This window comes from Hemicordylus capensis, chromosome 13 (genome assembly GCF_027244095.1).
Source record: "Hemicordylus capensis ecotype Gifberg chromosome 13, rHemCap1.1.pri, whole genome shotgun sequence".
In the NCBI taxonomy this organism is placed as follows: Eukaryota; Metazoa; Chordata; class Lepidosauria; order Squamata; family Cordylidae; genus Hemicordylus; species Hemicordylus capensis.
Window position 1 is genome coordinate 1,485,737 of NC_069669.1, and position 23,721 is coordinate 1,509,457.

General features: G+C 52.2%; 1 protein-coding gene across 5 annotated transcripts in view; it reads right to left on the reverse strand.

The window, feature by feature from the left end:
• The window catches only part of TSC2 (TSC complex subunit 2), a 41,001-nt gene that overhangs the window by 9,584 nt on the left and 7,696 nt on the right, over nt 1–23,721 (reverse strand). For 2 of the 5 annotated variants that reach the window (XM_053275941.1, XM_053275942.1), the window contains exons 11-31: nt 22,582–22,725; nt 21,899–22,036; nt 20,776–20,879; nt 20,379–20,460; nt 19,972–20,127; nt 19,039–19,155; nt 18,776–18,898; nt 18,242–18,348; nt 17,294–17,447; nt 16,103–16,225; nt 15,518–15,652; nt 15,064–15,253; nt 14,071–14,164; nt 12,937–13,039; nt 12,166–12,260; nt 6,951–7,115; nt 5,275–5,427; nt 4,586–4,698; nt 3,716–3,937; nt 2,882–3,100; nt 1,831–1,926 (exon numbers count right to left, since the gene is read on the reverse strand). In XM_053275941.1, coding sequence (XP_053131916.1) covers nt 1,831–1,926; nt 2,882–3,100; nt 3,716–3,937; nt 4,586–4,698; nt 5,275–5,427; nt 6,951–7,115; nt 12,166–12,260; nt 12,937–13,039; nt 14,071–14,164; nt 15,064–15,253; nt 15,518–15,652; nt 16,103–16,225; nt 17,294–17,447; nt 18,242–18,348; nt 18,776–18,898; nt 19,039–19,155; nt 19,972–20,127; nt 20,379–20,460; nt 20,776–20,879; nt 21,899–22,036; nt 22,582–22,725 — 2,833 coding nt within the window. Of the gene's footprint in view, nt 1–1,830; nt 1,927–2,881; nt 3,101–3,715; nt 3,938–4,585; nt 4,699–5,274; nt 5,428–6,950; nt 7,116–8,671; nt 8,801–12,165; nt 12,261–12,936; nt 13,040–14,070; nt 14,165–15,063; nt 15,254–15,517; nt 15,653–16,102; nt 16,226–17,293; nt 17,448–18,241; nt 18,349–18,775; nt 18,899–19,038; nt 19,156–19,971; nt 20,128–20,378; nt 20,461–20,775; nt 20,880–21,898; nt 22,037–22,581; nt 22,726–23,721 lie in introns of all 5 variants that reach the window. The other 3 variants (XM_053275946.1, XM_053275943.1, XM_053275944.1) reach the window with 3 other exon arrangements.

The window sequence follows — 23,721 nt, forward strand, 5'->3', positions numbered from 1 at the left end:
TGAGCCGAGGAAGAACAGGAGGCCCTGCATCCCTGGGCAAGCGAGAGGCCGGCTCAGAACTGAGATCGGTGCCTCCGGAGACACTGAAAGCGCAAGTCAGCTGTGGCTTGTCACTTCTGCAGAGGAGTCAAATCCACACACGCCGAAGCCACTAAAATCTCACCGCTTTCGTATTTACTGATCACGGACCATTTCAGAATAATTTCTGTTGTGATGAGGCTGAAAGCATCTCTGTCAGTTTCATGCTAGATGAACCCAATCACAGTTTGGTAAACAACAACTTGGGAGTTAATTGGGTTCCCCCCCTCCCACCCCGTCCCTTGTTTAAAGGGTCATGCTTTCTAGTTGCCTCCACAAACTTTCCAGGTGTTGGGGGCGGGTGGGGGGGACAAAAGTGTTATTCTTTTTTGGTCCTAAGGGAAAAGGCTGAAGTATAGGAGACTCCCCAAAATGTGCAGCAAAAACAAAAACAAAAAACAAAAAACACCGGGAAGGGATTGTACAACCACAAAGGTTCATTTTTTTAGAATTATGATTAAAGAAATCTTCAGGACGCAAAAGAAATAAGTCGACAAGTCAGCAAAAAAACCCCAAGCCAGATAGATAGATAAAGAAAAACCACCACTAAAGCAGCTTTTGGGGAACCGATTGCAGTTTGCAATATCCAAACGTCATTTCAAAGCAGCCATTCAGAGTCAGCGTCACACACACACACACACAGAGCACGCCTCTTCTAACAAAATGTGCGGACTGGCTAAGCACTCCAAGCCAGAGGGTTCCTGCACACCCCCTCAAAGGCTACCGACTTCTCCACCTTGGGCTAGGATCCCTGCTGCCCATTTTCAGCCAACTCTGCCATTTGGAGTCTACTCTGAAGGCAGCTGAATCACAACCTGGTCCCTTCTCATGCTAATAGCACCTTGCCAAGACAATTAACAACTGAATTGTAGGGGTGTGTGTGTGTAGTGTGGTGGTGGTGTTTTAAACTTAGGGTTGAAGTTCAGACCAAGTGTTTGTCATTGTTTTTAGGATTTGTGTACAGAAATAAACTCTACTGGGACTGTGATAAAAACAACAACTCCATACTGGAATTTTACTTTGAGATTTTAAAAAATTGTTGTGACCGACAGAAAACATTCTGTACAGCACACATCCAGGAACTACAAACTTGCATTGTGCTTTTCCTTTTTCGTAGATTATAGAAGCAAAAGGGTCCGGACTGCACATGTACAGGCTGATCTCTCTGTAATTTCTGACCACCTCTGTTTTTATTACAGACATTCCTCAACCTCATTTAGCGGGGGAAGTTTCGACACACAAATGTTGGCAGTGCCATTGAAAAGCTTAGACAACCGAAGAGGAAGTGTTTAATTTCTCCTGCTCCTATGCCGGGTGATGCTGGGGCCTTCGGCCATTGTGGCTGGGGACGCCGGGAGTTGTAGACCAACAACATCCGGGGGGCTCAGTCTGAGAGCCCCTGCTTTAGGCTGACAGTCCTCTCCACTTTCTATGATCGGGCGTCTCTCTCCACCCCTTCTAAAACCAAGCGACCCTGAGCTGCTAAGGGCCAACAGAGGCCGTGTCTGGCTTGGACTTGCTCGTCGGGATCCCATTTCTCGAGAGCAATGACACCAGGGACAGACAGAGCACATGAAGGGGGCGGGCAGAATGGAGCCACGAGGAAAGACAGTCTATCAGTCCTGGTGCTATTGCTTTCTCTGTCAATGCTCGCTTCCCCCCCACCCACCCCCTTCTGTTCGTCTCTCTCTTGTGGTTTTTTTTTTTTTTGTTTTGCTTTCAAAACACTCCTTCAAAGAGATGCAAGAATACCTGCCCAGGAAATGCTCCTGTGCAACCTCTCTTGAGAACTGCTCGGGTACATGGAAGAGAAAGAGGCCACTGTGAAGGGAAAAACCAAGGGAGGAACTACATCAAAAAGGAAGGAGAGAGAAAGAGAGAGAGAGAGAGAGACTAGATGGAGAGGGAAAAATAAAAGAAATAATAGCAGCAATACTTTTAAAACCCACACACCTAATCAGGGAGAGCTGGTTGCAACGGGAGGAAAGACAGGTGGGGCAGGGGAGGGAGGGGAGAGCCCCTGGAGGGGGTCGACTGGCATGCAGAGGGAGGCACGGGAATTTGCAGCAAGATTTGGGGTGCTGAGGGAGGCAGCAGAATCTGGCCCCAGGGCAACTCTCTGCTGGGGAGTTCCGAAGAGCAAACCCTGCTACGACACGGGAGCATGCGAGGCTGCCTGATCCAGAGTCAGACCCCTGGCCCGAGGTGCGGTCTACACAGACTGGCAGCTGCTCCAGATGGTGGCCCTTCCCAGCCTGACCAGGGACTGAGCCTACGGCCTTCAGCGTGCCGAGCAGGGCCTCTGTGAAGCCCTCCTGATGCTGCACAGAGGAAGCCGCCTGATCCCAAATCAGACCCCTCTGGCTCAGGCTGGTCTACTCGGACTCGCAGCAGCTCCTCTCCAGACTCCGAGGCAGAGGCGGGCCTTGCCCATCGCCACCTGCGACCCTGATGCGTTTTTGAACCGGAGACGCCGGAGGTTTAACCCAGGAGCTGCCTCAGACGAAGCAGATGCAACGCCACTGAGCTGCAGCCCGACGCCAGGAGAGCAGAAAAGTTGCAGAATATTTGTGAGGTCTTGATTCCAGGGGTTCTCCAATGGAGGGGGGGGGTTTCCCCCAGATGCTGCTGGACTACAACTCCCATCAACCCCAGCCTGGGGATGATGGGAGCTGTAGTCTCACAAAAACAGGCACCCCTTCTCGAGACCCCCTGTTGGACCCCGCTTGTCAACTGGGAGTCCCCCCAAGGAGTGGCCAGCCGTGGCTTCACCGTGTCCCCGTCTTTCCGCCCCCCGCCTCACCTGTGTTGGAGCGCTGCAGGAGAAAGGGCTTGGCTGTGCCGGTGGGGGCCAGGCTGGAGGAGGGCACCGAGAGGGACTTGTAGAGGGCCGTCTCGCGGTGCTCTTTGAAGCGCTCGGCGGCCATGAGGGCGTTGGAGAGCTCCTGCAGCGGCATGTTGTTGATGTCCGAAGAAAAGGGGCTGAGCGGGTTCTCCAGGCTCATCAGCCAGCTGGTGTTCCCTGGGGGGTGGCAATCGGGGAGGGGGGGTGGCGATTAGGGTGCCGCGGATAGGGCTGCTAGCCAACGACAGGCACGAGAAGACGACAACGGCCTCCCTGTTGACAACGCAGTCCCAAGGCTCTCTCGGCAGGTTCCCCCCCCCGGGAAGCAGAAGCAGGGACTTCCAACTCCCCGCTGTGCAAGAGCTCTTCCCACGTCCGGGGGATCTCTTCCAGGGCTCACACACGTAGCCTCCCATTCCAAGGCAGACCAGGGAAGACCCAGCTTAGCCAAGGGGACCCTCTGTGCTTGCGGCCGCAAGAGCAGCTCTCCTCCCTGCGCCAGTCGCATTAACCGTACAAGCCCACAATTCAAAACCTGCTTGCCTACGTCACCCCACCCCGCAGCACGGCAAGGGAGACACACTGCAGGGCATAGCCCAGCCTCCCTGCCAGCCTTGGAGAGGGCCTCCTGGCAATGACTCCATCGCTGACGGAATCCCTGCCAGCCCTGCAGCAGGGCAGGAGGAGCATGTGCCGGCCAAGGGATTGCTCTCTCTCTCTCTCTCTCTGCAGAAGAGGACACAGCCTCCCTGCCACCCGCACTGACTCACCACACACACACACACAGCCTACCTGTTGGCCTCCGGACCAGTATTTCTGCCCAGCCTTGGGTGAGCAGTGGGACGAAGGCGGACAAGTTGGCTTTCTCCTTCTCCAGAGGCGTCTGAGCCCCAGGCATGGCCTTCTCTGCCCGAGCAGCAGGTGCAGGAGAACTGTGTGGTCCTTGGGGTGCCGGGCCGGCTGGGAAATGGGAAGCCGAGCTGTCCAGCGCCCCGACCCGTAAAGCGTGGCCCCCTGCACAGCAAGAGAGCCTTCAGGTCAAGAACAGCAGCAGCCCTCGGCACCTGCTACACGTGGATTCGGGGGAAGGAAGTGACAGCCAAGTGGAGCGGGATGCTCTCATTCGCCTCAAGAACAGAAGCACGGATCCAGCGGATTTCGGAGAGATCCCGGGAAGGATCTAAACTGTCATATCGTATTTGTGTGACTGTGATATATTGGGGGGCGGGGGGGGGAGGAGGAGGCCTGAAGGGTATTTGGAAGCTTCAGTTTGAGAGACACACACCCCCCCCAGCAAAATGCAGTGGTCAGGCTGCTATGCGGAGGGTTGCTTGGAGGGAGCCAATCACCCCAACTTTAAAAAAGAGACCCAGGCTCATAATCAGATTCATGGTTTTACATTTTTAATGTTGGTTTTAAATGATTTGATTTAAAACCAATTAAAATGGTTTGATTTACTTTTTATTTTAATTGTTAATTGATTTTAATTGTTTTTGTTTTGATGTAAACCACCCTGAGCCATTTTTGGAAGGGCAGCATATAAATCAAATGCAATGCAATACAATAAATAATAAAAAGAGCTGCATGCGTCACCAGTTTGCTTCCGGGTCCAATTCAAGGTACTGGATTCGGGGAGGGGTGGGGTGGGGGGGGTTTCCTTACCAGACATGGACCTGACTCTGTTGCGGGGCCCTCGGACCACCTGGGGGCCAGCCTGCGACTCCAGCTTTGCGGGGGCTTCTTTGGTCTGCCGCACTTGCGAGACCTGGTCTGAGCTGGGAGTCAAAAGCAGACAGGTGGTCGATTCAGAACGGAGCCGAAGTTCTGGCTCTGCTGGGCGGCAAGTCATCGTTGACAGTGTGCCAGGAGGGACTGCAGTGAGGGGACGGGAGCACCTCCCTTGCAGGATGGAGGGCCAGGCCCCGCCTCTCCCGTTAACGGCCCCAAAAGGCCCCGCATCTGCCCAAGATCATGGAGAGCCACGACCAGCCTCTGCCCCCCCCCGCCCCCGCCCAGCTGCAGATATTTCCCTGGGCTCCTCCCCACTGACGACTGTTTGCAACAAGTAAAAGATCCCCTAGACTAGAGTTCCCATGCTCCCCCAGAAATTCCGGGTTTCACCCAGATTTTAAGCACCTCAGCCCTATTGCTCAGCCCACCCAGATTCGGCCGGATTGCAGCTTTCATATAAAATAAAAAGCTGAGCTCCAGCCCTTGTAGAAGCGGAGTCATGGAGGAAAACGTGCAGCCACTCTTCGGCTCAGAAATTATTTTCAGGCCAATTAACATAATATGCAAATCAGGCACCCGGATTGGGAGAGCCAGACTCGGCCACCCTACCCTAGACTCACCTCAGCTCCATGCTGTTCTGCTGCTCCCCAGAGTCAAGGCCCAGGAGCGACCTGGTCCCCGTCCCAACACTCGTCGTGATCGTCACCAGCTTGTTGCCCACCAGCCACGTCTTGGTTCGCCCTCCGGCCAGGAGGAACTCCCCCACGGGAGACCTAGAAGCATCAAGACCATGATGTGGACAGTCCACAAAGAGAGCCTCGAGGACTGCTTCGCTGGGGCAGACCCAGAAAGGCCACCTTGTCTGGCTTTCTCTTCCCAGCAGTGCCACCAAAGCAACAGCCCTCCCCATGACCACAGGCACACTGCTCTTGAACATGGAGGTTCCACTTAGCCATCAGGGATATATTAGATGTTGAAACACCTGCCCTCCCACAATTTGCTGAATTTGATCTTTCTCCGAGGCCTTTTCTTTGGGTCCACCCCACCTGAGGACAGGAAAACTGGGCCAAGCACACTATTAAACAATGCAGGAGTTCTTATTCTTGGGCTGCCAGATGTTTGTTTGTTTATTTATTCCCTGCTAACTGAACAAAAGAGGCACCCTTCAAAAGTGGTGACTCTTTTTATTTAGCAGGGGGAGAGCAACTGGCCCTATCCATCCCCAACACAGCATCCCTCCTGTGGCTGATCCTAATACAGTAGAACCTCGTTATCCACAGATTATTATTTTTTAAACATTTTTCCCCAAAACAAAATAAAACAGAACAGTTGAACAGAAAATATGCAAGAAAATAAAATATATACATACAATCAAACATAGGAACGTTACATACAAAAATTCATTATCCACAGATTCACATATCCATGGTCAGGAAAAAGACACCTGACCTCGGCATACACGGAGGAAAAAGAAAAACACATTGACCTTGTGTATCCATGTGGGTCGGAGGTGGCCGGAAATTACCGTGAAAGTCATTTCTGGCCGCCATTTTATTCATCGGAGCCACAAAATGGCTCCCATCTTTAAGAAAGAAAAGAAAAATTGGCAATTTTCAACCAATTTTGGGCCATTCTGGGGGCATGGTGCTACTTGGGGGAGCAGCAAAGCACAGTAAGGAGCTCCCCCTCATGTCCCCCCCCGAATATTGGCCGGTTTTAAGTAATTTTGAAGCATTTTCAGCTGACCTAACCCCCATGCATACATTGACTTTAATGCCTCGATATTTGCGGTCTCCATATCCATGGTACAACTGCGAGATGGAACCCCCACGAATATCGAGGTCTTCCTGTACCTGTCTCAGGTTTATTTTTTAGAATGGGAGCCCTTTGGGGACAGGGGGCTATTTTATTTATCCATTTCCATCTACATAAAGCACTTTAGGGACTTTGGTTGAAAAGTGGTATATAAATATTTGTCGTATCCGTATTTATTTCATTTATATACCGCCCATCCAGAACAGCTCAGGGTGGTTAACTTACAAAACATTTTAAACACAACGTTTACATTTTTTAACGTAACCTAAAATAGAAGTTAAAATTAACATAAAACTCATTCTAAAAACCAATTAAATATTATTAAACGTGGTTGGACTTCACCTCCCATAATCCCCAGGTAAGGCCGTTGTGGCTGGAGATGTTGGGAGTTGGAGTCCAACAGCATCCGGGGGCCCAAGTTGGAGAACCCCCGACATAAACACACAATTGGGTCCTTAAGAATAATTTCTTAAAAGCCAACCTTTTGGGCACAGCTGTGAAGTTGGAGAAGACATATCGGGCCATCATATCCAGGCAGGTCTCCGTGAGCTCCAAGTGGAGGTTTTTCAGGTTGTCGTCTGCTTGGGCCATGGAGTTCTCATCAGCAGACCCCAGGCTGGCGCTGGTGATGGAGGTCTGGATGCGGCTGGGAACAGTTGGTGGGCATTTTGTCAAAATAAACGAGGCTGGCTGGCCCCTTAATGATCTCTAAGGCATGCAACAGGCTGGGGGGTAGCTCAGCTCTTTCAGTGGGTATCACGTTCTGGCATCTCAGTTTAACAATTCCGCAGTGGAGGAGACCCCCCTAAAAAAACCTAGTCCCATGAAGAGGACCACCCTGCATGCCTTAAAACAGAGCAGGGAGGAAGAGCAGCAGCCGAGGGTTGGCTATTTAACTGGCTTAGAGCAGGGGTTCTCAACTTTGGGCCCCTTTCTGGGACTACAACTCCCATCATCCCCAGCCACAATGGCCAACGGCACTTGGGAGTTGTAGTCCAACATCATCTGGAGACCGTGTTTGAGAGCCCTTGGCTTAAAGTAACACTGCCTGGCCCGCCCACTGTCCACACAGGCGCCAGGAAAGGGCGCAGGGGAATTGGCTTCCTTGTCAGGAGCAGGACCGGCTTGCTGGCCGCTATGGGAAATGGCCAGCCAGAATCCATTCCAAAACAGGCCTCCAAGAAATACAGTCACTGACTTAGAGTTTAGGCTTAACAAAACATTAGGAAGTGTAAGCTTCATTCTCAACTCGAAGTGTAATCGTAGGAATTTAACCACAGGGCAAGAACAGAAGGACCCAAAGGAATCAACTGCTCCAAAATTATAGAGTATATACAAGATGAGCCGACCCGTTGATATAAAGCAATTCTGCCTTCCAGGAGTGGCTCATTTTAATGCATTTTTAAATCAGGTTGCACAACCCAGTTGCCACAAGTCCACCCAAACAGCATGGGCTGCTCTCTGGGGCACATCCGAGCACCATGTTGGACATGCCATGGACGGGACTTCAGGGGTGGACAGCTCTGAGCCTGGACTAAGAGTGGGCAACAAACAGGGAGTAGCAAGGTGGGAGGGAGCGCGTGCGTTGCCTTAGCTCTTGATTTGCAAACCACGGCTTGTACAGGGAGTCAGTCTTGAATCTGCCCTGGACAGGGAACGGCTGCATTTTGGATGCCTTGCGACGCTTAAGCAAGACAACCAGCTGTGGAAATGCCCGGAACAGCTCAGAGGGTGTCTGATCTCCAGCGAGTTACTTTATGTCAAGAGGTCACTTGCTCCCCATGGTAGAAACTTCTACTCCATCCCATCGTTAAAGGCTCTGTGACCACCTGTCCTGTCGACACAGTACGAGCCAATCCTGCCGGGACCCCAAATGCTTTGTTGGGGAAGGGTCACGGACTGCAACCTCCACGACGTCTCCCAGCGACAGGAGAAAGACCCGGGCAGCAAACAAACGGCACAGAGTTGTACGAGGCAGACGACATTGCAGGGCAGGGCGCCCTTCCCGCCGGAGACATGCAGTGAAACGCTCGCCAGCTAGCAGGATGGGCAGGTGTCGGCTTCCTACCGGAGTCATGCAAGAATCCCAGCATGCAGCTCTCGCCCTCTCCCTCCGCCCCTGCTCTCCTCCTCCCCATCGTAGCAAGCAGGCCAAGAGCGGGTGCCGCTCTGGGCCCCCCCACCGTTTCTGAGCATCACTACCTGCGGGCTGCATGGTCAGACACACTGATGCTGCGGGACCGGAAGGCATCGACAGCAGAGGGTTCTTTCAGCTCTTTCACGGGAGGAGAGTTATTCAAGCTTTGCCTGGCACTTTTGGCTAATTTAAAACTACTAGGGTGGAAGAAGCACCGAGAGCCCCCACCAATGGGTGTGATTGCAGAGGAAGAAAATCATTGGAGGGACGGAAGTTGGAAAGCCACAAAAGTCCCAGAAGAGGATGTAAAAAAACAAACACAAACACAAACACACAAAAACATGAGAAGATGCAAACAAAAAAACAAAACAAAAAAACACAGGGAGGGGGGAATTAAACACAATAAGCAAAACTCAAAGGCATGAACACAAAACATTTCAAAAATTAAAGGGGGGGGGGGACAACAGAAAGCCAGCACCTCCCCCACCCCAGATCAATAAATGTTACAAAAACCAGAGGAAATTAGCACAAATTTTTTAAAAAAGCTAATTCAAAGCGGCAGTTGGAATACTACAATGCACTAGACAAGAAATATATATTTGTAGCTGTTCTGCAGAGTGGGGAGAGACAGCCACTGGGCATAAGAGGCCCCATTCCCCGCTCTAATCTCTACGTGCTGTAGAAAACCAGCCCCAACTAACCCACAAAAGGAGACAACTACAATTCAATGTCACAGCATCAGTTTCTGAATTCCCCAGGGAGCCTAGGTGGATTTGAAGCAGCAAGGGTCATTGTCTTTTCTATTGTTCCATGATAGGAAAGTGTTCTGAACAGCGTTCAGGGATTCCCAGGTGATGTTGACTACAACTCCCATAATCCTCAGGGGCAGTGGCCAAAGGGATTATGGGAGCAGTATTCAACAACATCTGGAAACCCCTCTTACAGGGCCAATCCAACGATGAAGTATGCAAAGTTCCCTTGTGTGAAAACTTCCTGTGAAGTTGCTACGTTCTAGTTTCTACTCCTGTATCTCACCATAGCAATGTTGAGGCGGCGTTGCCTCTGTGGGCATCTTTCACAGCCAGCCCCTGAATCCATCTCCAGCTCTTTCTGCCCCTCCCTAGATGCCCCCCCTAAGATATTGCACCTTGTGAAATATAGTAAGATTGCACAAGGTCATCTTAAACTGTAAGCTGCCTTGGGAGCCTCTCCTTGTAGAAAAGCAGGGTAGAAATATAACCAACAATTGACTGGAAGAGATACCAGGAGCTGGGAGATAAGGCCTCTCGCTGAAAGCGGACAAACACACAATGCAACGACACAATCGCATGTTTCAGGCCTGAGCCCTGGAAATATCACGAGAAAAGGTTCCAAAACTATATGCCCCAACTTTGCAGGGCTGCACACACACACTGGGATTTTTAAAAAATGATTTTCTGGCAAGAAGCAGTGCTACCGACTAGAAAAGCTCCCACCAAATATGCCCTTTAGGATGACTTCAGCTCCTGCGACTTTCCAGGTAAAACTTGGGGCTATTGCAGATTCCCGAATAATGGTGGTGCCGTTTTGAAAAAATAGCCAACAGATCAACTTTAGGAATCAATAGTATTCCAACGCAATGGAATTAATCAGTAGTACTGCAACATTAGTAGTGAAATTAAGAATACTGAGGCAAGATGGTGGCAATGAAAGAGAGAACAAAAGGAAGAGGTGAACATAGGAAAGTAGAGAGAAAAAGGGGATGATCCAAGTCATAACGAATGGGTGGTTAAGAGTTCCATCAACTGTGCTTCAACTTGAGACACAGCGTTGCATTAAAGACGGGAGTAGGGCTCTGTGGGCGCCAAGAGTCGAAATCGACTAGATGGCACACTTTACCCTTTATATTCCTCTGGAGCTTTATGGGTAAACTGTAGTTGAGACTCTCTCTGCTTAAAGGGGAGTCATTTGACTGGCAGGCCCTGGCAACCATGACTCGTGCCCTCGTCACCTCTCGGTTGGACCACAGCAATGCATTCGACTTGGGGTTGCCTTTGAAGACCACTTGGGATCTTCAGCTGGCCCCAAACGCCACAGCCCGGCTGCTTATAGGCAGCAGAAAATATGACCATGTTTCACCTTTGCTGAGGTTGCTGCATTGGCTGCCAGTTTGCTTCCGGGTCCAATTCAAAGTGCTGGTTATCACCTATAAAATCCTTCAGGGTTTGGCGCCTGTGGACCTTTAGGACCGTCCAACTCAGACCCGCCCTGTGAGGTCGTCTCAGGTGGGCCTTTCTCAGAGTTCCGAGCCCAGGGGAGGTACGTGGGGCCCGGACTCGTGGGAGGGCCGTCTCTGTTGCATTGTGGCAGCCCCTTCCTTATGGAACACCTTGCCTTCCGAGATTCGTAATGCCCCCTCCCGACTGTCCTTTAAGAAGCTCCTGAAAACCTATCTATTTTGCCAGGCTTTTAGTTTTTAACGTGTGTGTGTGGGGGGGGGGTGTTCTTTTTATTTTTCCTTTTCTTTCTCCTGCACTTGCCATCCCTTCTTCTCTTGTCTTCGTCATCGTTTTAATTTATGAAAACTGCCTTGAGTCTAAGGAAGTCAGGCGGTCAATAAGTTTGCTAAATAAATAAATAAGTTTGGGAATCACTGCAGGAAGGAAAGGCTGAGACGTTCCTGGGCAAACCTACAGAAAAGGCAGCCTCATCAGTCCGGCAAGTTCCAAACCACTATTGCCCAATGAACATCACGCCCGAGCAGAGATTTCAGCCTGGGTTATCTTGACTCAACACACCGCTTAGAGCCCCAAAGTGGGTTTTCAAAAGTCTAAGGCTGCAGCCAAGCTGGGGGTGGGGATTTTAACCGCGAGGCAATCTGAGTCCAGGCCAAGCCCCCCTTGCCAAGAGTAGAGGGGCGAGGTCTCTTCTCCCTGGAGCAATTCCAAGCAAGAACACCACCTGCTGACACACCCAACAGCCACCCTTTCAAGGCTGTTCCACTGACTCTTCTTTGGCTCCCCAACACTTGGGTGGACTTGGGACCAAAAAAAAGAAAGAAAGAAAATTAAAGTCCGGTGAGGTGTTAAAAGCTGACGACCTGTTAAAGATTTCTGTGCCAGGGTCAGCTACGGGGGCCTTAATGGCTGCTGCTCAGCCATGACACGGGGAGAGAAGAGAAAGAACAAGTTGCTTGTAGCTAGAGTGGGCAATGCAGCAAGTGGGGGGATTTTCCCTTCAAAGGGCACAGACTGCCACTGAGTAGGTGCTCCTTTAAGGCAGGGGTTCTCCAACTCGGGCCCCCAGATGTTGCTGGACCACAACTCCCATCATCCCCAGCCGCAACGGCTGGGGGTCGTAGTCATCCAGCATCATCTGGGGGCCCGAGTTGGAGAAAGCCCTGCTTTGCGGCGAGGCTGCTTCAGCCATACAAACCTGCACTCTGGGCTTATCAGAAGAGCCCCAGTTGTCTCAACCAGGCGGCAATCAGTGGGGGGAAAGCCAGGGAAGAGACAGGAAGCACCTCGCACGGCTGCCCGAGAGAGCAAACCTTCCCTTCGGCCTCCCGGGGGCAACTCACCTCTTGGGCCTTTCGTTCAGGCTTGTACTGCGAGCCCGGAAGCTGTCTTTCTCTGGGGTGTCGTCGAAGGAGAGGAGCACGTTCGAACGCAAGCCCTGCCAGAAAGGGAACAGAGGGAGCTGCCTTCTACAGAGCCAGGCCCTTGGCCCAGCCAGCTGAGCACCGTCTTCCCTGACTGGCAGTGGCTCTCCCAGGTTCCAGGCAGGCGTCTCTCCCAGCCCTGCCTGGAGGGACTGCCAGGGACTGAACCCGGAAGGCCTTCTGCATGCAAAAGCAGGGGCTCTTCCACTAAGCTAGGACAGAGGTAGGCCGCCTTGGCTGTCCAGAGGCTGTGGGACTACAGCTCCCATCATCCCCAGCTGCAATTCACTGGAGGAGTCAAGGCTGCCCACCTTGTTCTGCGGGGAAGGTCTTCCCAGGCTCACACGCAGTCTCCCATCCAAAACGCAAACCCAAGCAGGTCCTGCTTAGCAAAGGGGGCTAGTCACGCTTGCTAAAGACAAGGCCAGCTCTCTGTTCCCCCAGCCCAGGGGGGGACCCAGTGAGCCCTGCCTGGAACGCCAACCGGGCTCGTGGCACGGAAGAGGAACCCTGAAGACTGCCTCGCCCCAGTGGTCACCAACCCCATCCACGGCTGGTTCCCATGGAGGGTGGCCGTGCACAGACTAGCCGAAGTCTCCTCCGCCATTTGGCGCCTGCTAAAGAGGAAGGCTCACTGCCCTCCTCCTCCTCCTCCTCCTCCCCCCCACCCACCCACCCCCCGCCGCTCACCTTGGTGATATACGGGACAAAGTCTTTCCGGAAGGGCAGACGGCACTTGATGAACCACATGGCTATCACGTGGTGCGCCAGGCACACGATGTACTGGTTAAACCTGGCAAGCCAGGAAGCGGGGAAAGAGGCGGTGTGGTCAGAGCAGCATTCTTCACTGGAAGGCCCAGGGGGGAAAGTGGTGGCCCCCCCCCCCCACGCCCACCCCCCTTGGGTGCAGCCAAAGCTGAACTCTCTGAAGTCCTCCGGGCACCGGGCACGTGGAGGGGACCCTGCCCACCAGGCCGTGCTTTGCCCAGCGTGGGCGGGAGACTCCTCGAGGGGGAAATGGAGCCCCCTTGAGCCCCGGTTCCAGCCCGCAAGGCAGGCACGGAGGGCTGGGGGGGGGAGCGTTGCCCCCTTCCCAGGGCCAGAGCTCTGAAGAGAGGGCTCCGTCTCTCTTAAAGGGCCCTCCCAGGCCCGAGGAGCTCGCAGGGCTGTGCAGAAGTCCGCACAGTGGGATACGGTGTCCACTCTCACAGGGATCCCCAAATGGGGTTGACTACAACCCCCAGAATCCCCAAGCCAACGCCCTTGCAGCCGGGGACGCTGCGAGTGGTCGTCGGCCACATCTGGGAATACCTGTGAGAGGGACCACGGAGTGGGAGGGGGCTCCCCCGTGGAAGGTTTCTTGCTAGAGTTGCTTGAAAGGCAGCCAAGGTCACTGGGTTGAGAGGGTCAGACGAATGCTGGGGAGACCCAGATCCAAGACATGAGACTCAAACAGCGTCGGCTGCCCTGAGCTCTCAGGGGTGGTGGGGGGGGGGAGGGCATGCCCGAACCTGCTTCCTGCCATTCAGACCAGACACCAGAGGGACGTTTGCAGGGTGACAGACAAGACAGCACCTGGGAGAAGCCTGGAGGTGCTCTACCATGGCTCCCACTTCCTGCTGCTTTGTTGCTTGGGCACACTTGGAACAAAGCAAGGCCAAAATGCCAAACCCAGCCGAGGCGCCTCTAAGACGCTGTGGGCTTTGCGTGGTGGGCTGGACTGCTCCTTCTCTAGGGCCTGGCTTGTCTTGCTTCGGGGCGAGTGGAAGAGTCACACCGGGGAAAGCACCGACCACCCCACCCCAGCCCCCCAGCCCCACTTACTTGGAGGGGTTGGTGTAGGGCAGGGAGATTGCAAAGACGCTTGCATACTGCTCCGCCGCAAAGTTCCTGTAGAGATGAGGCAGGCGGGCCAGGGCTGGAGATCCCCAGTGGGAAAGGGGGGAGGAAACGGAGACACAAGTCAGCCAGCTGGCCGGCCACAGAGCCGTTGGGTGCCTGCCGCCGCCTTGTCTTCAGGGGGCCGCACTTTGGCAGGAGCTGGAAGCCACTCAGGCTGTCCACCAAGAGAGATGCCCACAGACCGGGGAGCCACACGGCCCTTCAGAGCTGCACCCGGAAGCCTTTCCAAGCGTCTCAGCTGTGGGCCCCCAGATGCTGTTGGGTGACAGCCCCCTTCAGCCGTTGTGGCAGAGGATGATGAGAGTCCTAGTCCAACATCATCTGAGGACCCCCTTGCGATATGGCAGCGTGAGTGTGGTGGGAGTGGGGAGGCCCACACACGCTTCTGGGTGCACCTAAAATAGCTCGAGCCACCTAATGGCACCGCAGCGGGGAAATGACTCGACTAGCAAGCATGAGGCTGCCAGTTCGAATCCCCGCTGGTACACCTCTGTCGGGCAGCAGCAATACAGGAAGATGCTGAAAGGCATCATCTCCTACTGCGTGGGAGGAAGCAAAGACAACCACGGGGCTCTGTGGGCACCAGGAGTTGACACCCATTCAACAGCACATTTTACCTTTAAAATAGCTCGAGGTTTTCAAGAGTGGCTTCCCTTGGGAAACCAAACACTCCTCTCTGATTTATTTCATTGAAAATATTTATAACCTCCCCCACAGCCCTCCATGCAATACTGATCAAGGTGACTCACAACCGTAAAAGTAACATGAAATTTAAAAACATAAACAAATACAGCATAGATTAAAACCAACCCAATAACTCCCCCCCAAAAAAGCTCATCCATTGAAGTTTAAAAACCTAAATCGCCTATCCTTCCCTCCCAGCTCTGGCAACAAGAACGGCAGACTTCCACCTACTTGAAAGGAATTCCAGGAGAGGAATGGCCATGTTGGCCGTGGCCGAAATGTGAGTCAGCTTGACTATCAGGACCGGCAAGGCCTTGATGATAATATCCGGCATCTCCACGCTGCAGACTGACAGAGCCACCACACACTGGTTAGCGCAGCGGTAGATCAGCCCGTGCTCCAGGCAGTAAACCATCTCCCGCTGGGCAGGAAAAACAAAAACGGTTTCACCGGGGTGAGTGGGCAGACACATTCAAGGCAGGTCACCAGCTGGGGTTTTAAAAACGGAGGGCAAAGGAAGCCCAGTTCTGCAGCCTGTACACGCCGACGAGCCCCGCTTGCTCAGTCTGCAAATGTGTCCTCCTCTCCTAACTAGAGGGCTCACAGCGGGGCTGAATGCAGAGCAGGGCCATCTCCCCCACTGGCCACCACAAGCCCCACTTGGGCCAGCGCACACTGCACGCACCTGCTTGCTTTTGTCCAGGTAGTTGTGGTACGAGATCAAAGCGGTCAAGACCGGGACCACGGCCAAGTGCAAGTCGTTGCGGGAGAAGCCTTCGGGGGTGCCCCACAGACGCTCTGTCATCTTTTTGTCTGTGAGCTAGCAGGGAACACACATGCACACAGCCCCAAGTCACACTACAAAACCACAGAGGACTCAGGAGCTGTGTACTTGTACATGTGTTTGTGTGAGTGCCTGCACCTGTGTTCCCCAGCGGCATCTAGTGGGCCACTGTGGGAAACAGGATGCTGAACGAGATGGGCCTCCTTGGGCCTGATCCAGCCCCAGGGCTGCTCTTATGAACCGCATAAGCCAAGTCCACATAGCTGCCTTCCCACAGTGAGCACTGGGTTGGAGAGGGCCAGCAAGGTCTTACGATACTGCCCGGACTCCTTTCCCCAGAGGTGGGAGGTCCACAGTTGTGGGGCAGCCACCCAGAACATTTCCCTACAGAGGGTACGGTTAGAAGGCAATCGGGAAGGTGGGGCAGAGGCTCGGGGCAAGCCCTGAAGACCAGAGGCGCCAGGGCAGCGGACAGGGCGCTCTCACCATGGAGCAGAGGGCAGAGGACAGCTGATCCACACTGCACGGCGAAGTCAAGTAGAGCACTTGGTACTGCAGGGACTCCGGCAGCTTGTTCAGCACCAGCTTCAGCACCTTCCAGTCTGTCTCCTAGAGGAAGAGGAAGAGAGGAGCTCAGGAAATGGCGGAGGCCGAGCGCGGCACGAGGAGAGCTGTGGCAAGATTAACTCATCATTAAAAATTCAAGCCAGAAAGGCAGGCCTCTTGTTTATCTTAGAAACTGGAATGTATTTGTTATTACTGGCAAAATGTGGCACACTCTTCAACTGATATTTTTCGTTGATTAAGTATATTTAAATAAAGAAATGCTTTTCATACATTTTATGCAGGTTTTTTTGTAGATTTCATTTTAAATAAAATGTGAATGCTATAGGGACAGATACATACACACACTCCTAGGTGATGTATTTTGCCCGATTTGGACTAAGTTCTCGGCTTCTTTGCTGTTTATCTTCATTCGGTTTTCAGTGTTGCAATGCCTTTATGAATTTTATACATTTTTGCATAATGTTTCATGTCTTTTGGAAGCTGCTTCGGGAGCAATGCAGGGAAGTAAAGTAAAAAAACCCCACTTGAAATAAATAATAGAACTCCTTGCACAATCAGGAATTTCAGAAGCTGTTGATTTAAGGCTAGACATAGGAACAGTGGGAGCTGCCTTGTACAGAGTCAGACCCTTGGTCCATCTTGCTCAAGATTGTCTACACAGACTGGCAGCGGCTTCTCCAAACTTGCAGGCAGGATTCTCTCCCAGCCCTATCTGGAGATGCTGCCGGGGAGGGAACTTGGAACCTTCTGCATGCAAGCAGCAGCCTCATCCCCTAAGGGGAAGAGCTTACAGTGCTCACACATGTAGTCTCCCATCAAAATGCAAACCAGGGTGGACCCTGCTTGGCAAAGAGGACAATTCATCCTTGCTCCGATAAGACTAGCTCCCCTCCCCTCCGGGTTGCTCCAAGGTGGCTGAATGACAGCAAAACGCATATGAAGAAGAAGAAGAAGAAAACGACAACGCCTCGGGAAGCAGCAAACTGAACTGAGGAGTCCCACTGCGGACGGTGCTTCCAAGCTCCTCGGGGTTCAGCCTTTCCCTCTCTGCCCAGGATCACGCCCTCCATCCCGAGACCTCCAGCTCCCACATGGCAGCCCCTCACTCACTTGCTTCAAGCACTGCAGGAGAACCCCAAAGAGCAGGGAGTACGGGAGATGGCCGGTTCGGATGGCAGAGCTCTGGGGGGGCACGCTGGGGCTTCCGGAGGGCGGGGAGAGGGTGCCAGCCGGTTTCTTCTCAGAACTCCTCTTCTCGGGCTCCCTGCAATACAAAAGCAGAAAGTTGTCGTAAGAACTCTAAGAGCAGCCCGGACTGGATCAGGCCAAAAAGGTCCTGCCAGCGGCCTCTGTCTGTCCCACAACGGCCAGCTCGATGGTTTTGGGAAGCCCACAAAGCAGGGTGCAAAAGCAAGAGCTCCCGGACCAACAGTAAGCTCCGGCACAGGAGAGTAGAAAGCATCTCTGGACCAGACCAAGGAGGACCCATGCCACTCCGCATTCCATTTCCAACAGGGGCCAGTCAGGAGCCTTGGAGACGTTCACAAGCAGGGTACAAGGCAATAGCTTTCCCCTGATGTTGATTCCCCCAGCAACTGGTATTCAGAGGTAGACTGCCTCTGAACTTGGAGGCTCCGCACGGCCATAGGCTGAATAGCAAGTGGTAGGCCTCTCCTCCTCCTTCCCCCTCCATGTCTCTTCCCTTTTTAGTCATCTAGCGGCAAGACACACTTTTAAGTTATTTGCACAAGGTGTGAAAGAGGACACTCCTTTTCACAGTCCTGAACTGACTGCCCTTCCATTTCATTGGGTAACCTTGCATTCTTGCATTATGGCAGAGTGGGGGGGGAAGCTCTCTCTCCCCTCCCAGATTTCTCCACAGCAAGCACGATGTTGCCTGAATTCAGCAGGCATCTTGAACAAGTGTAACTAGACTCTGTGGTTTTCCAAGGGCAGGCCGGGCTCCACAAGAAACCGGCAAGAGAGCTTTGGGAAAGAGGTGGCTGCTGTCGATGCGGCATGAATGGCAATGAACAGACTTGGGGCGAAGACACTCACGCGTAGTCGCAGAGGCAGTAGGGGCTGAAGCGCACCAGGCCGTCTTTGCTGGCCAGGCCCAGCCGGTGGAGGGAGTCGGCCCGCAGCGAGAGCAAGAAGTCAAACACCTAAAAAAACGGATTAAGGGGTTGGGGAGGGACACCACTGTGAGGTCCCCCAAAGCGTTCCAGGCAGGTCCAAACTGCTGGAAGTTGCAGTGGTGGCGGGATTATTCCCTGCCAGGAAGTCAGGAGTTCATCTCCCCTTTAGAGGTGAAGGGATGTGGGGAGATTCATATGCAAAGGTGTGGTTTGTGTGGTTTTCGGGTTTCATTCCGAGTGGTTTTTTCTGAACCCAACTCTATGAACACAAACCAGGCCCCCTTGACTTCCCCGAGACGATCAAAACCAAGGCAGGTTTTTGAAAAACAAACCAACCAACCAAAAGGACTAGAGACAGCCACAGAGGCCCTTGGGCAGCCGGGACCTCTCCCTTCCCAGACCTTTCCCTACACGTCCTTCGTCCTGGGCTTGGGGAGAGCGGGGGCAGTCTCACCTGCAGTCGGATGCTGCTGGCAATGGGGAGGCTGTACTTGTGCTTGTAATGGAGCTGCATGTGCAGAACCAGCATCTCGTAGACCCGGGTGGCGTGGCTGGCCGGCAAGCTGTACAGCTTTGTCTGGAAGGAGGACAAGAAGACTGAGTCCTGCTGAAGACCACTCTCTACTATGCCAACAGAGCTGTGAAGGGCTTGGAAGGTGAGGAGGGGACACGGAAAAAACCACCACATCAACCAAGTGGGCTGGCCATCCAATTTACCTGGAGAATGACTAGAAGGCCCAACACAGCCGTCTTCACGTCTTCTAAAGAGGCAGAGTAGGAGAGCAGGTCTCTTTCCTCCAGTTCAGCCGTCGGCAGCAAGGAATGAGAAGCCACCTTTGCAGGAAGAGGGAGGCATAAAAGAGGGAAAGGGTGGGTGCTGGGTTTAGGCACAAACCTAAGTGTAGTTCAATGAGAGCTGAAAGGCCAGGTTTGCACTCTCCTGGCTTAGGGCCTCACATGATACGGGGCCCTCTGAACAAAAAACACCCGACTCAATTTCAAGTTTTACACCATTGACTGGAAAATAAAGAAGAAAAGGAAAAAATAAACACAGACATCATTGTTCTGATAAGACAAAGACAGACTTCTGTGACCAAACAATTATTTATCCTATGGAGCTGATAAATCTGTGGAGAATTAACTGAGAGTTATTTCAAAATTTCATTGTCCAGGGCCTAGTTTTTCAGACGTCTGGCCCTGGATCAGAAATTTGATCCAGGATCAATTTGATTCTGGTATCCCATGTTTCGATCTCAGTTTTTCAGTACACTTTTCCTACAGGATCGTGTTATCCTGGAATCAAGAGTAATTGTCAGCCTTTTAAAGCGAGAATACACATTGAGCTTTTGGCTTTATTAAATATCTAGTTTCATTGTCTTTTCTGTTAGCATTACAAACACAAACACACACACACCCCAGTATTTTATGGGGCATTTTACGCTTGACACAGCTGAGGGCTTCAGCATGTTGTAATTCAGCCCCAAGAGGGGCCACCTCCCCACTATAAAACACCCCCAGCCTTGCAAAACACAAACAGGGAGGTTGCATCAGAAGAGCCTGCTGTCTTCGTGGTGCAGACCCCTCCCCAACGCTAGAGGGGCTCCAGCTTCTGCTGGGCAGACACAGCTGCTGAGCCAACCGCTGCCTCACCTTCTCTATGATGTCCAGCAAGCTGTTGAAGTGATGGGTGTTGCAGCCCTCGGCCAGGTCCACCAGCAAGTGGGTGGCCAGCTTGCGGACTTGGTGGTCCTTATCTTCTGGGATGTGTGCCAGCTGGGAGATGACCACCAGGTTAATCAGCTCCTCCTGCCACAGGACAAGACGTTAGTCAGCTGGTGAATGCAAACAGGGCTGGAGGTTGCTATCTTAACAGCTGGCAAAACAAGTACGTGAACATCTTTATGGGATCTTGGATACCCCAGTGAAAGGCAGGGATTCTCAAATGGGGGTCTCCAGATGTCGCTGGCCTACAACTCCCATCACCCTCCGCTGCAAGGGCCTTTGGCCCTGCTACGCCACCACCAGAATATTTCCTGGGCAAAATGCGAAAGGCCTACCTCGTAAAATTGCCGGTTGACGCTCAAGACAAAAGACAGGACGTGTAGCACTTTGATACGGACAGCACTCCGACTCTCATTCCTAAGGAGCAAAAGTTAGGTGGACAATTAAAACAAAAGGAGGCAGTCCACATTCTCCCATCATACTTGTTCACATAAATAAGATTTCAGCAAAAAAATAATATGAGTAGTTTTGCGGACACCACCAATCAGGTGAACATCTGCAAGACCCGGAACTATAGCCTGGAACTAGTAGAATTACGGGAAAGGTAGACGCACTTTTAGAATCTGAGATTTGCAGGGTCTGAGCAGGCAGTTCAGAGCACGATTCCCTTCCTCTGGCTAGTGGCCAAGATGCAGAGGATGGAGAGCCATAAACAGAGCTGTGGGCTCCTACCTGAAGAACCTCTCCATCAGGCTTTGCAGCTTGTGGATCCAGCCGTCCTTTGCAGGGTGAATGGACTGAGCTTTGTATGTTATCAGGTTCAGAACCGAAGATTCCTTTTAGGCAATAGAGGAGGAAAGGCCAGAGCTTAGGAAACATTCAAGTTTAACAAGGAGGATGCTCCCAAATGGAGAGCAACCAGAAATCGCAAAAAATCCAGACATTATGTTGTGCAAGTGTCCAGATGTCTCTACACTCGAACATATGTTTGTATGAATGACTGTACCTGAGATGCAGGATGTAGATATGAAGCATGCTGCTGTACCTGCGTTCAACATCACATGTTAATTACCTGTGTACAGATCTGCGTCTATGCACACTGTGCACTTCTTGTACCAGTGTTGAACGTGATGTCCGAACAGGACTCCTCTTGATCAATTAAAAGAACCCACAGCATTTTGCACAATTGACCCTTGTTGCTGGGTTCAGTTCCTCTATCCATATGTTCTTGCCCCCCTTGCACAGATCACTTTTACAAACTATGCTTTAAAAAAAGCTAAGAAATGGCCAAGGTTTATGGTAGCTAGCGAGAGAAGAACAGCCCTGCTGGATCTGACCCAATGCCGATCTGATCCAGCACCCTGCTTCACACAGTGGCCCACCAGATGCCTCTGGGAAGCCAGCAGGCAAGAGCTGAGGGTATGCCCTCCAGTCAGCAACAGCGGGGACCCAAGACTGAAAACCCCTGCCTTGGATTGCAACCCTGTGCCCACAGCAGTCACAGTGGGACCCTGTGGACCACAGTCCTCTTGGACCACATGGACGGGCTAGGACAGCCATGTTCCATCTTTCTCGCTGTATGTTCTGTGAGTTTTTGTTCTGCGTGGATTGGCTTTGTTTTAAATGTGGCATTTTATGCGCTGGACTTATCTTTTGTAAACCACTTTTAACACACAGCAAGCTACCTACAGAGGTCTTAGATAAGCAGCAGCACCTTTCTAGGGGTACGATGCAAAATCCAATTCACGAGAGACCCATCTACTGTCCTGCCCAAAGCAGAGGATTCTGGCTCCCAGTGGGGGCTTGCTTAGAGGCCTCCAAATGAGCCTTGCAGAAGTTACAGGAGGTTTCTTACAGGCCTCTGATCAGCACATCTTTCCACGAGCTCAAAATATTGCTCCTTGGAGCCATGGAATTCATTCTGCTCGCACAGCTCTTCCACCGTGGTCAGCAGGTCGTGGACGATGGATTTCAGCTCCTGGCTCTCCAAGGTCTGGAAGGCAGAAAAGACGATGCAACTCAGAAGGCAGCTGGTGGGGAGTCAGATGGTTTCTTATAGCTCCTGACACTTTGGCCATCGTGGCTGAAGATGATGGGAGTTGTAGTCCCACCACATCTGGGGACCACAGCTGGGAATCCCTGATCTAAACGATGCCACCCGCTGATCTGGTGGCCACCCAAGACCGGGCTCTCTCTGTGGCCGCCCCAGGCCTTGGAATATCCTCCCTACTGAAATAAGAGAAGTTCCTTCTCTGTTTGTTTTCAGGAAGACCCTCAAGACTCTCCTGTTCTCACAAGCTTTTAATTATAATTAATTTTAATTGTTTTAATAACTGTTTTATACTATTATTTTTAATTGTGTCTCGTGCATTTTAATCTGTGGTGACTTTTAAATATTTTAAATTTTGTATACTACCTAGAGATGTACATATCGGGCAGTATAAAAACATGATAAATCAATCATGTAACAACATCTTGGCGATTTGATCCACCATTTGGGGCCCCCAGGTAGGCCTCCCAAACCGACTTGGTGCTTACCTGCAGCTGCTGCAGCAACCGCTCGATGATCTCCAGGAGGATGTCCCAAGTGACGGCCTGGAGATCCTTTCCGTACTTTTTGATCAGCCTCGTTATGGAGAGGACTATTTCGTAAGACACCACAGCATTTGGACACGTCATAGCCTAGAAGGAAAAGGCCCCGAGTAAGGAGCTGACCAAGTGGGACCAGGCTGAACCGGAGAGGACTAGCATCCCGTTTGCTAGTTCCAATTAGGTTGGGGGGGGGGGTAATCAAAAGAGCTTGTTAGCACCTGCAGCCTGTCAAGTGCTGCTGCACAACAACAACAACAAAGTGTAGAAGCAGCTGCTGGAAACGCATCACGAACCAACAGGGCACCAGAGAGAGCAGGCTGCTACCCACCAGCAAGTGAAGAGCTTTTGAGCCCTTGGAAGCTAGGCCTGGGTGCGTTCAGAGAGGCTGCAGCTAAAAACAGGAGGTCTACAGCGATACAATTACAGGGTGCCAAGGGACACTACTACCACAGCTGCAATCGCAGGTGGCTTAGGCTCCCACAATTCAGCCCTCCTTCCTGTTTAAAGGAGGGTTTGTAGAGTGTGCAGAGGGGCGATTCAGGCCAAACGCACCTCACACACACACACACAATTAGAGGACATGCCAGGAGTAGATCGGCACATCCGCCGGCGACGTCGAGGCAGGTATGGTCCCGCCACGGCCACAACATCATTGCGTGAAGTGGCCAGTGTTCTCTCTAATTTTTTCCATCTGTGTGCGGAATGAATTGTGTTCCGAGTGGCAGTAGCAAGACAGTATGTGTGTGCACGTGCGTTCAGAATGGAGCCTTCCTGATTCAAACTGAGTGGGATCCAAAATTGACTGAGCGAACTTCAAAAAACTTGTGAGCGCGCACACGTGTGCACGCCTTAAGAGGGAACAGTGGTAGCCACTGTTCATCTGAAGAACCAGCCATGAGTCCATCCCATTCTTCCTCCGAGGAGCTCAGCCTACAGGGCTCCCCTCCCTCCTATCTTATCAGGGACTTGAGGGCCGGGAGAGGGAGTTCTCACTGGTACCTCTCTGTGCATGGAGATCATAACTGGAGACCCTTCCACCCTTGAAATGGACCCTCCTGCGCTGTGTGCGAAAGGGCCTTTTCAACT